Source organism: Taudactylus pleione, unplaced genomic scaffold (genome assembly GCF_031769625.1).
Source record: "Taudactylus pleione unplaced genomic scaffold, aTauple2 ptg000053l, whole genome shotgun sequence".
Lineage (NCBI taxonomy): Eukaryota > Metazoa > Chordata > Amphibia > Anura > Myobatrachidae > Taudactylus > Taudactylus pleione.
The window spans coordinates 22,690,870-22,703,336 of NW_028284455.1; the positions used below are offsets into that span (position 1 = coordinate 22,690,870).

The 12,467-nt window shown below is 42.3% G+C and overlaps 1 protein-coding gene across 3 annotated transcripts in view; it reads right to left on the bottom strand.

The window, feature by feature from the left end:
• NEK10 (NIMA related kinase 10) overlaps positions 1–12,467 on the bottom strand; it is a 347,660-nt gene that overhangs the window by 143,373 nt on the left and 191,820 nt on the right. For all 3 annotated transcript variants that reach the window (XM_088463509.1, XM_088463508.1, XM_088463507.1), the window contains exon 26: positions 5,882–6,095. In XM_088463509.1, coding sequence (XP_088319635.1) covers positions 5,882–6,095 — 214 coding nt within the window. The remainder of the gene's footprint in view (positions 1–5,881; positions 6,096–12,467) is intronic.

Below are 12,467 nucleotides of genomic sequence, written 5' to 3' on the forward strand. Positions count from 1 at the left end.
GATTTTTAACTGGGTACATCTTTAGATGCATCTAACTCAAAATATTTGCATAAACCAGAGATGAGCGGTTTGGTTTTACTCGGTTACGTTCGGATCTGAAAAACAGCATGTGTTTTGAATAGCCAATAAGAAAGTTCTGAATTTGTGCTAATTTGGCAAAATGAACCAAGTAGAACCAAACTGCTCTTCTCTAGCATAAACATGTTTTTTTCCTTACATGTGTGTCCACCTCTGCTATTAGATTGATAAAGAGGACTCCTTGAGATAATTATATACAGTTGTTGCTAGATTGTTGTATATAAAATGTGGTATATGAATTATTTATGAAATAGAAAATTACATCCTATGGGAAAAACTGATTTTTTTTCCTTGCTTGGTTAAAAAAAAATGATCTGAATGTTTCCTATAATAGAAGTGTGAAAAATCCATTGACAATTTCCTAAGGTCAAACACTGCAAGTAACAAAAGTCAAAACAGCATAAGTAAGATACATTCTATTGAAGCATAAAGGTTAAAAATTCAAATGCAAACTTAGAAAATGTTTAGAAATATTTTCAATTTATAGGTAAAAAATAAAAAGTAACCCCTCTTTTGCTTCTTATCTGAACAGTGGGGATCGTGTCTCTGGATAAAACACTGCATCAGTGACCAGAAACGTGTGGCCTTTTAGGACATTTTGTTGCCCTTGCCTTTCCTCACAATTTCTATGCATTTAATTGTATGAGAGCTAAATAGTGTCTTCAAGAGGTGTATAACCGATAGGCCAGGATCCCAAGTGAAGTAGAATCAGTTTTTTGGATCTCCTGATTGTTGTTATAGATTACCTTGGGGCTCCCCAAACAATAAGGAATTCACGCTTAGGATCCCAGCATAAAAAGTTGTGCACAAAAGGAATCATAAGTGAATTTCTGACCTGCACTTTTGATAGACAATATTTTTTTAGCTACTGTTTTTATAGTGAACTGTATATTTCTTGCAAATTCTTCTCACTTTATATACACACTTAAGTATTATTATCAAAATAACTAAGGCAGCATCATTTGTCAAAAATATTAAATTTTTATGTATCAGTTATCTACAAAATGCAATTTGCAAACAGTAATTGCACTTAATTAATTCTGAATTAGTGCGATTTATTTAAAATTGATTTCTCTCATTATACATGATAAATTAATCCAAGGAAGAAAAAAAAGCCTAAAACTAAAATTAGAAAAAGTCTTTTGCTGTTCATCAAACTACAGTACTACTCAAACAAATTTCAAAATGTTATAAATAACATACATGCATAGATACCATTCATTACCCAATGCATAATGCATATTAGTTGTTAAAAAGGCTTTAGTTATTAGGTTTATAAATGTCTTTAAGAGACACAAATTCGTGAAATGTATGTTTATTTTGAAACCAATGTATTTTCCTAGCTCCCAAAATTTCTGGACAAAGGGGGTCATTCAGACCCGCTCGCGAGCAAAGGACGCTCGCAAGTGGGTCAATGTTGTGCGAATGCGCATGCGCGAGACCCGGCGAGCGATGAGGAATACGTCACTCGGGGTCTCGCACCAAAGGGGGCGTGCTGTTGATGGTGAGTGACAGCACGCCCCCTTTGGTGGGCGTGCTGGGGGCGTGGCTGCCAGACGGAGGCGTTCCCATGGGAACGCCTACCGTCTGAAGCCGGCCCCACTGACATCAGTAATGATGTCAGTGGGAGTGATTTTGGCTCTGATAGAGCCAAAATCACTCCTGGGCTTGCGGCAGCGAGACCCTACCGCAGGGTCTCGTCGCAAGCCCGATGGTCTTGACCATCGCAACCATCTTTTTGGCTGCTCGCATATGCTGTGGGTGGTCACCCACAGCTATGCGAACGGCCTGGAGGCCGCTCCATTTTCAGGTAGGAGGGCACTGATTCAGAGCGAGCGCTCTGGTCAGAGTGTTCGGCTCTGAATCAGGCCCAAAAAACGTTAAAGCCACAAAGGCCATTCCCCAATCCAACCAAACTATGGCAATATTTAGGTGTCTTAAAACATTTGGAAATTAAGTCTTACCATCAGGGGTGAATGGCTTTCTGTCATTCTGGGCAAAAACCCAGCTCGGCACTACCTCCCATTCCTACTACGTTCATTAACGTGTTTGTTCTTAAAAGGATATAGAGTGTGGTGAACACATGATACAGAAGGTAGCGGAATAACAGTTGGTGGGGCAAGTACAGATGGCTATTGTTATCAACAGCAGTTCCTACCCTCGTCTCATAAGAGGGCTGTCCAGTTCGGACAGAGCCTGAGGAGACAGTCCCAGCACCTGCGCAAAGGATCTGGCAGACGCCAAGACCAGCGTATGCACACAAATATTGGTGGAACCAGTGGTCGCGTATAGTTACAAACCAGTGATATGCGGTGAGGTAAATGGCTGTGGAGGCACACATGTAGAAAAACACAGTTTTCATATCAAAACTCTGGAGCATGACAGAGAGTATGATAGGGGAGGGAATATGACAGGGGAGGCTCTGCTTCTGCTTCAAACACCGGCTTCTAGGGACTGCATCAGCTGCAGCCCCTGAAAGCTGCTAAGGCAGAGGAGTGGCTTCCTTTTGGAAGCACTCTCTGTTAATTGCAGCCCAGACTGGCATTCCCAGGGTGCGAAAACACCTCCTCCTGGGGCTGCCTGTCATTTGTGTGATTGGCAGGTAATACCTCCAATATGAAGTCACGCCACTGAAAGTGAAGCCAGTGTAGGGACTCACTGGAGGTAGCAGATTTTATTGGGGGGGCTGCAGCTCTGCAGCCCCTAGGTAAAATATGCCAATAATTGTTATGCACCATTATTATCATTCATACAGATATGTGCAGAGCCATAACTAGACATCTTAGTGCCCTAGACAAGAGACTGCATCGCTACACCACCATATAATACAGAGTACACCACAGTGATTACCATATATCAGTGACCACCACATTACAGTGATCACCATATAATACAGATATTAGTTACTGCAATAAAATACAAAGATTACAGTGACCATCGTATAATACAGAGAACATCAAAGTAATTACCATATATTAAAGAGAACATCCCAGTAACAGCCATATAATATAGAGAGCATCAGTAACCATCATATATTACAGAGAGGATCAGTGACCAACATACTGTATGATATAGAGAGCATTTTTGATAGCCATACAATATAATTATTTATTTACCACACCTCAACCATTATTAACTTCAAGATCATCATAACAAACCCAGTCAATATAATCAACCCATTTACAATATTTACCTCTGTCATCGCTATTATTAATTAGCACCAACATGATCAATAAAATTTATGTATATTAACCCCCAATTTCCTCTCTGTGTTAGAGGTCAAGTTTGATCGATTTTGATCAATTTAAAATTGATCAAAATCGATCAACATTGATGTTGTGTTTCTGTGGCTAAATCACACATTTACTAAAATACAGTTTTTTTATTTGGTTTATAATTATTAGTAAATGTGTGAATTAGCCCGAGAAACACATCAATGTTGATTGATTTTAAATTGATCAAAATCAATTAAAAATTACCTTTAGTAAATATATCCCTAAGTGACATAAAAAAATCTTTATCCTAATTAACCCCATCAAAGCAGTAACCTGCATACAAAAATCCAATAATTATGATGACCCACTTATTCTTACTATTACCTTTCTTCAACTATACCCATTCCTCCCTATAATGTAACTTACCTCTTGGTGATTTGCATCTCTTCTTGCTGCAGCCATCAGAAAGAAGGCAGACAGGGACTGTGCAGCCTATTGTCGGAAGAACAGTGAAGAACAGTTCCTAGGTGATCGCATGCAGGCCTCCGTTTGTCTCTGCCTAATTGAAAGGCAGAGGCATTCACGGGGTGGTGCAGGGGTGAGGGCGGCCTGTGTTCCTGGAAATGGGGGCGGGTTGCCCCCCTTTCTGGTAAATGGCAATGCCAGGATCTGGGTCCATGGACGCAGATTCCTGGCCTTGCATGCTGGTCAGCCTGAGGAGGCTGAGGATTACTAAGATGACTGGCGCCATCCGACAACACAACCAATAGTTGCGATGGTACTCCCAGGTTGCGATCTCGGTCGCAGCGCTGGGATCGCAGATGCAGCAGGAGGTGTCACACACAAGTCAATTATGAAGTACACCAAGTGCACATCATAAATGGCCTCTACTGTGAGTAATTTCTTGTTGATATCTAATTCCACATTTCAATATTATAATGTTTATATTTTAATACATTAGTTTGTAATAGTATCTTTTGTTGCATAATCCAAATGTTTTTTTGTTTTTTTTACTGATAATTGTAAAAAATTAAAAATTACTTCACTGTTTGTGAAGATATTACTATGTGACACCAAAAATAAAGGCTTATACTGATAGATGAATATAAAAGAAGCTTTATCAGCTGCAATAGCCTTGTCCCAAAATCATAATTTGAACTTCTGTAGCCAAAGTTTAAGTGTTAGTAAGGTGTCAGTTTATTTACTGACATCTCTTTTTGTTCTTATTGATGAATGCACATTTCCTTTTATTTTCCTGACAGTTTGAAGCCATGGCACAGCAGAGAACCTGTTTCTGTAAGACACCTCCTTGTTAGCAAGAATCAGTGCAACTTATCTTTCTACTGTAGAACAGTCACCTTTAAAGCTTAAATAACACAATGGGGGAGATGTACGAAGCCCAGAAACGGTATCAGCGCACGTTATGTGTGCTGATACCGCTTCTCCCCGATGTATGATCGGGGGTATGGGCGGTAAATGACAGGGACGCTAGCCTATCCCCACAGCAGGGACAACGCTGTCCCTGCTGCGGCGGCTGCCGGCTCCAGGGCTCCACGCGGGGATCTCACGATACTTGCGAGATCCCGCACATGCTCAGTGGAGCCGGCCGGGAGAGAGACACAGAGCATCAGCACTAGGCTGATGCGCTGCTGTCTCTAGCGGGTAGCGCTGGAGGGGGGAGTTAACGCTCCCCCTCTCGGCCGATGACATGTTTATACATCTCATCGGTAGTGCTTCCTGCTTTGCCTCGGTAAAGAGGCGAAGCGGAAGCGTTATAGCAGCACGTTAATTGCCGCTATAATACATCTACCCCAATGAAACCTATTTCCTTCATCTTGATGTGTGTTGATTGATAACTGTACTATTATACTGTATATTGATTTCCCCAAAAAAGAGATAAATAACAATACAACTACCAAAGTCCTAGCCTATTACTATTGTGTGATGTCTCATGCAGGAAATTCTCTAATGGAGAAAACGTTAGAAGAAAATGAAGTGTTAGGTGAAGGACTTTGGTTGTATAAATGATATTGCTATTATGCACTTCATCTCCCATGACTTCTCAACAACGGTCTCCAGTGTGTCATGGAACTGGGAACATGATTTCTAGAGACTGTATAAAAAAATGACATTAATATAGTAATCTATTCCTTTGACGTAGCTGTTTCCTGGGAGATCTTAGGGAAGATGTGGTCAGAGGACATTTGAACTGAGCATAAATGCAGAACAAATGTACATATGAATTATGAAGCACGTGTTAACTATAGGAACCCCATCCCAGTTATTGTGACACATTTTGGTATGAATGGGAGCTACCATTCCGCTCTACTTGTTCCATAAACATTTAGTTATCTTGTATATATTTCTCCCTATTCTCCCAGAAGCCAAATAATACAGTGATGGAACCATAACAGGTATATTACACAATAGACAGTTTCTCATTCATAAATATTTACAGGATTACAAACGTTACAGGATTACAAACGTTACAACATCGCAAAAATGTCTAAAAAACATTGAACCAATTTCATTTTAAATAAGCATGAAAGCTAACAATGCATATAAAAACAGTAACCGAAGGCACTCACAAAAGGCAGCGAAGCATGTCTATGGCGGTACGACACCGTGTTTTTGTTAGCCTCTATGAAATATTTTTGTGCATGCTTTCTCTCTCGCTCCAGCTTTTTCTCCAGGGCAATCTGACAAGAGGATAAGCTGTCCATGTATCTCATCATGACATCTGATATTAATGCACACACTTCTACTATATCAGGGCGAAGATCTGCATCTGACGTCAAACACCTGTGGGGTAAGCAAGCTAAGTAACTGATGTGTAATAAATAGCAGTTTGCTAATGTTACATCATAAACAAAATACATTCCTGTAGAGAGCATTAAAGGAAACACAAAAGCTGCATACACACACAACGATTTTGTTACCAACGATTTTATGAACGATTTTCTTTCAGATTATCTGTCAGATTTTTTAAAGTGTAATGAACGATTTTTTGAACTACAAACGATTTTTGCATATTCCCTTAATGAAAATCGTTCAGTTGGTCAGTCTGACTGAACTACAAACTACAAACGTGAACGCGCATGAACGGTGATCGTTCATCATTTTAACTCAGAAAGTGAACGATTTTTACAACGACTGAACGATAAACGATATCGTTAACGATAATCATTAAAAAAATTGTGTGTGTATGCAGCTTCAAAGACAAATGTAAATCATAATATATTAAATTAGGTAACACGCTTTATTTAATAAGTCAGGGACAGTAGCAGTTGTGCTAGGTGTGTCAGGTGTTGCCTATGTGTATATTTAATTTCTGAAGTAAAATAGGATAGGAATTGCATAGGAAAGTGTAAAGACAGATCAGAAATATTGCTTAACAGTGTGAATAATAAAAGCTAAATGTATATATACAAAATATTCTAATGTAATGAAGAATAATATATTCAAAAGAGCATAGGGCCTGATTCAGAGCCGGACGCTATTTGCGCTCGCTCGTTCAGAAAAAGGGGCCGGATATTTAAATAGAGCGCTTGCTCTTTGCGGTCTGTTGACGCCTCTATGTCTGAACGAGTGAACGAAACATGCGCTCGCTATTTTTTTTAAAACGCCCCCTGGCCGATCGCATCCTACGTCAACTCCACTATTTATTAGATTAATCGAGTACATCGAAAGACGTATGAACTGCTCGCAGTGCTTGTGGTTGGATTTTCCTACCGCAATCATGCGAGCAGTTCAGGCTAAAAGACAACAAAGTGATGTGGTCGATGACGCTGCTTTGTTAATTATGCACACCCTTAAAACGCCCGTTTTGACCGTTTGGCACGCCTGCGTTCGGATCTCCACTCCCCGTTTTCAAGCACCTTCCCCTGTTACCACCCACAAACGCCTCATTCTGTCACTCAAATTAGCAGGCATTCGCTATTTTGCGAGCACACAATTTCCGACCGCAATGAATGGTTCGAGCATGCGTATTACAACCCATACGCATGCGCAGTTGTGCGAACATCGCTCGGAGCGAACGAGCGGCCGCTTACGAGCGGCTCTGAATCAGGCCCATAGTGTCTTGAGGGCTCACTCGCGCTGGGCGTTTCGCGCCACATGGCATATTGAGGCTTGGTGCATGAGGACAATCTGTATTTTTGAATTAGTTTGAAACACAATTTTAATACATAACTTACAATACAATAGTTGTGGAACTGTGTCCTCCAAAAGCTCAATAATTCAACAATGGGAAAATGTCATTATGACCAAATAATTAGAAACTCTACACTTACATACAGATGCTCCCTGTTACATCCTGGCTGATTGCGCCAAAAACGTGTGCACGCATCGCGCCATGCGATTCCCCATGCCTGCATACACTACGGAATGCTATGGTGCGCACTGCGATCGCATCATGCATTCCTATAGACGCGCGGTCGCGTACGCAGTGCCATTTTATAGGGGTTCTCTCTCTCTGTCCTTGGGTTTTTCATTGGTCTGCAACCCTCATACAGTATATTAATACAGGACTGCACCTAAATGCCAATCTAATTAAACGGATAGTGAAATTCCTATTACAGGTTGAGTCTCCCATATCCGAAATGCTTGGGACCAGGGGTATTTTGGATAACGGAATATTCCGTATTTTGGAATATTTTCATATCATAATGAAATATCTTGGGAATGGGACCCAAATATACACACAGAATGCATTTATGTGTTATATACAGCTTATATACACACAGCCTGCAGGTCATTTTATACAAGATTTTCAATACTTTTATGGCTCTAGCAAAGTTTCTGTACAGAAATGTAATTCATTTATGTTTCATATACACCTTATACACACAGCCTGAAGGTAATTTTATTCAATATTTTTAATAATTTGTGCCTTTGACAAAGTTTGTGTACATTGAACCATCAAAAAGCAAAGGTTTCATTATCTCAATCATGACAAAATGATTCCGTATTTCGGAATATTCCGTCTTTCGGAATATTTGGATATGGGAGACTCAACCTGTACTCAATAAAGACCTGTAAATTATATCTTTTCCTTCATTCAGTATAAATCAATAAACTTGGTCTTTAGACATAAAACAGACTGGGTACAGATTAGGGGTGAGCGGGTTCGGATTTCTGAAATCCGAACCCCCCCGAGCCCCCCCCGATCCGAGTCCGATCCGAATCAGGCTCGACTTTTCCCGCCTGACTCGGATCTGAAATCGAGGCAAAACGTCATCATCCCGCCTTCCGAGTCTCGCGGGTTTTGGATCCTATATAAGGTACCCACGTCGGCGCCATTTTCTCACTCGGCTGTGGACAGTGAAGAGGGAGGGTGGGAGTTAGGGCTGTGTAGTGTAGTGTAGTGTAGTGCTGCTGTTGTCCACTACTTCAAAGTCCATAGGGGCTGGCTGTGTTGTGCTGTGCTGCTGTTGTTAATAGGGGCTGTGTCCACTACTTCAAAGTCCATAGGGGCTGGCTGGACTGTGTTGTGCAGTCAGTTCTCCATAGGGGCTGTGTCCACTCCAAAGTCCTGTGCAGTGTCCCAGTCCTAAAGAGGTGCTGTAGTGTTGTCCAGGGGGTGCTCTGTCCATCAGGGGTGCTCCCCCCAAGTGCTAAAAAAATAATATATTTTCTGTGTTTGTGAATTGTGTGCGCAGTAGCCGCACGTGCATCAACAAAGTAGTGCCAAGCGTGCGCCTGTGTCATAAGTAAAGGGCCGGCTGGCTTGACCGTTAAGGGTGCTGTAACCCCCGAAAGTACACTCCAGTCCAAACCAAAAAAAAAATTATTTTCTGTGTTTGTGAATTGTGTGCGCAGTAGCCGCACGTGCATCAACAAAGTAGTGCCAAGCGTGCGCCTGTGTCATAAGTAAAGGGCCGGCTGGCTTGACCGTTAAGGGTGCTGTAACCCCCGAAAGTACACTCCAGTCCAAACCAAAAAAAAAATTATTTTCTGTGTTTGTGAATTGTGTGCGCAGTAGCCGCACGTGCATCAACAAAGTAGTGCCAAGCGTGCGCCTGTGTCATAAGTAAAGGGCCGGCTGGCTTGACCGTTAAGGGTGCTGTAACCCCCGAAAGTACACTCCAGTCCAAACCAAAAAAAAAATTATTTTCTGTGTTTGTGAATTGTGTGCGCAGTAGCCGCACGTGCATCAACAAAGTAGTGCCAAGCGTGCGCCTGTGTCATAAGTAAAGGGCCGGCTGGCTTGACCGTTAAGGGTGCTGTAACCCCCGAAAGTACACTCCAGTCCAAACCAAAAAAAAAATTATTTTCTGTGTTTGTGAATTGTGTGCGCAGTAGCCGCACGTGCATCAACAAAGTAGTGCCAAGCGTGCGCCTGTGTCATAAGTAAAGGGCCGGCTGGCTTGACCGTTAAGGGTGCTGTAACCCCCGAAAGTACACTCCAGTCCAAACCAAAAAAAAAATTATTTTCTGTGTTTGTGATATGTGTGCGCAGTAGCCGCACGTGCATCAACAAAGTAGTGCCAAGCGTGCGCCTGTGTCATAAGTAAAGGGCCGGCTGGCTTGACCGTTAAGGGTGCTGTAACCCCCGAAAGTACACTCCAGTCCAAACCAAAAAAAAAATTATTTTCTGTGTTTGTGAATTGTGTGCGCAGTAGCCGCACGTGCATCAACAAAGTAGTGCCAAGCGTGCGCCTGTGTCATAAGTAAAGGGCCGGCTGGCTTGACCGTTAAGGGTGCTGTAACCCCCGAAAGTACACTCCAGTCCAAACCAAAAAAAAAATTATTTTCTGTGTTTGTGAATTGTGTGCGCAGTAGCCGCACGTGCATCAACAAAGTAGTGCCAAGCGTGCGCCTGTGTCATAAGTAAAGGGCCGGGGGCTTGACCGTTAAGGGTGCTGTAACCCCCGAAAGTACACTCCAGTCCAAACCAAAAAAAAAATTATTTTCTGTGTTTGTGAATTGTGTGCACTGTGGCTGCACGTGCATCAACAAAGGAGCAGCGCCAAGCGTGCGCCTGTGTCCCATAAGTAAAGAGCCGGCTGGCTCATTTCTTAAAGGGTGGTGTAACCCACAAAGTGCACTACTCTCCAGCAAAAATAAAATAATATTTTCTGTGTTTGTGTGCGCTTTAGCCGCACGTATATATATCAATATAACATAAATGGAGGACCAAACTTTCTCCGATAAAAATAAAATAGGGAAAGATCAAGAACCACTTCCTCCTAGTGCTGTTGCTGCTGCTGGGAGTTGTTCATCATCCCAGAGAGGAAGTAGGAACATCACTACTTTTACTAAACAATTGACCCTCCAACAGTCCCTAGCGATGAGGATGAAGTACGACAGCAGTCATCCTGAAGCAAAACGTATAACTGAGGCCTTGACTGCTATGTTGGTGTTAGACGTGCGTCCGGTATCCGACATTAGTGCAGTGGGATTTAGACAATTGATGGAGGTAGTGTGTCCTCGGTTCCAAATCCCGTCTAGATTCCACCTGCATCCTCAAAGCAGCAGCGACAAGCGTGCGTCTGTCTGTTAAAGGGTGGTGACACCCTCAAAGTGTGCTACACAAACAATTAAAATATTGTTCTTTTTTTTTCTGTCTTTGTGAATTGTGTGGGCTGTAGCCGCACCTGCATCCTTAAAGCAGCAGCGACAAGCGTGCGTCTGTCTGTTAAAGGGTGGTGACACCCTCAAAGTGTGCTACACAAACAATTAAAATATTGTTCTTTTTTTTCTGTCTTTGTGAATTGTGTGGGCTGTAGCCGCACCTGCATCCTTAAAGCAGCAGCGACAAGCGTGCGTCTGTCTGTTAAAGGGTGGTGACACCCTCAAAGTGTGCTACACAAACAATTAAAATATTGTTCTTTTTTTTTTGGTCTTTGTGAAATGTGTGGGCTGTAGCCGCACCTGCATCCTTAAAGCAGCAGCGACAAGCGTGCGTCTGTCTGTTAAAGGGTGGTGACACCCTCAAAGTGTGCTACACAAACAATTAAAATATTGTTCTTTTTTTTTCTGTCTTTGTGAATTGTGTGGGCTGTAGCCGCACCTGCATCCTTAAAGCAGCAGCGACAAGCGTGCGTCTGTCTGTTAAAGGGTGGTGACACCCTCAAAGTGTGCTACACAAACAATAAAAATATTCTTCTTTTTTCTGTCTATGTGAATTGTGTGGGCTGTAGCCGCACCTGCATCCTTAAAGCAGCAGCGACAAGCGTGCGTCTGTCTGTTAAAGGGTGGTGACACCCTCAAAGTGTTCTACACAAACAATTAAAATATTGTTCTTTTTTTTTCGGTCTTTGTGAAATGTGTGGGCTGTAGCCGCACCTGCATCCTTAAAGCAGCAGCGACAAGCGTGCGTCTGTCTGTTAAAGGGTGGTGTAACTCTCAAAATGTTCCAAAAAATAAAAAACTATTTTTTAATGTGTTTGTGACTTGTGTGCGATGTAGCCACACTTGCATCCTCAAAGCAGCAGCGACAAGCGTGCGTCTGTCTGTTAAAGGGTGGTGACACCCTCAAAGTGTGCTACACAAACAATTAAAATATTGTTCTTTTTTTTTCTGTCTATGTGAATTGTGTGGGCTGTAGCCGCACCTGCATCCTTAAAGCAGCAGCGACAAGCGTGCGTCTGTCTGTTAAAGGGTGGTGACACCTCAAAGTGTTCTACACAAACAATTAAAATATTGTTCTTTTTTTTTTGGTCTTTGTGAAATGTGTGGGCTGTAGCCGCACCTGCATCCTTAAAGCAGCAGCGACAAGCGTGCGTCTGTCTGTTAAAGGGTGGTGACACCTCAAAGTGTTCTACACAAACAATTAAAATATTCTTCTTCTTTTTTCTGTCTTTGTGAATTGTGTGGGCTGTAGCCGCACTTGCATCCTCAAAGCAGCAGCGACAAGCGTGCGTCTGTCTGTTAAAGGGTGGTGTAACCCTCAAAGTGTGCTCCACAAACAATAAAAATATTCTTTTTTTTTTCTGTCTTTGTGAATTGTGTGGGCTGTAGCCGCACTTGAATCCTCAAAGCAGCAGCGACAAGCGTGCGTCTGTCTGTTAAAGGATTACATCGGTGACAGCATCCAAGTAGGCATGTCAGACAGTCCGTACCTGTACTGGCAGGAAAAAGAAGCAATTTGGAGGTCCCTGTACAAACTGGCTCTATTTTACCTGAGTTGCCCCCCCTCCAGTGTGTACTCCGAAAGAGTGTTTAGTGCAG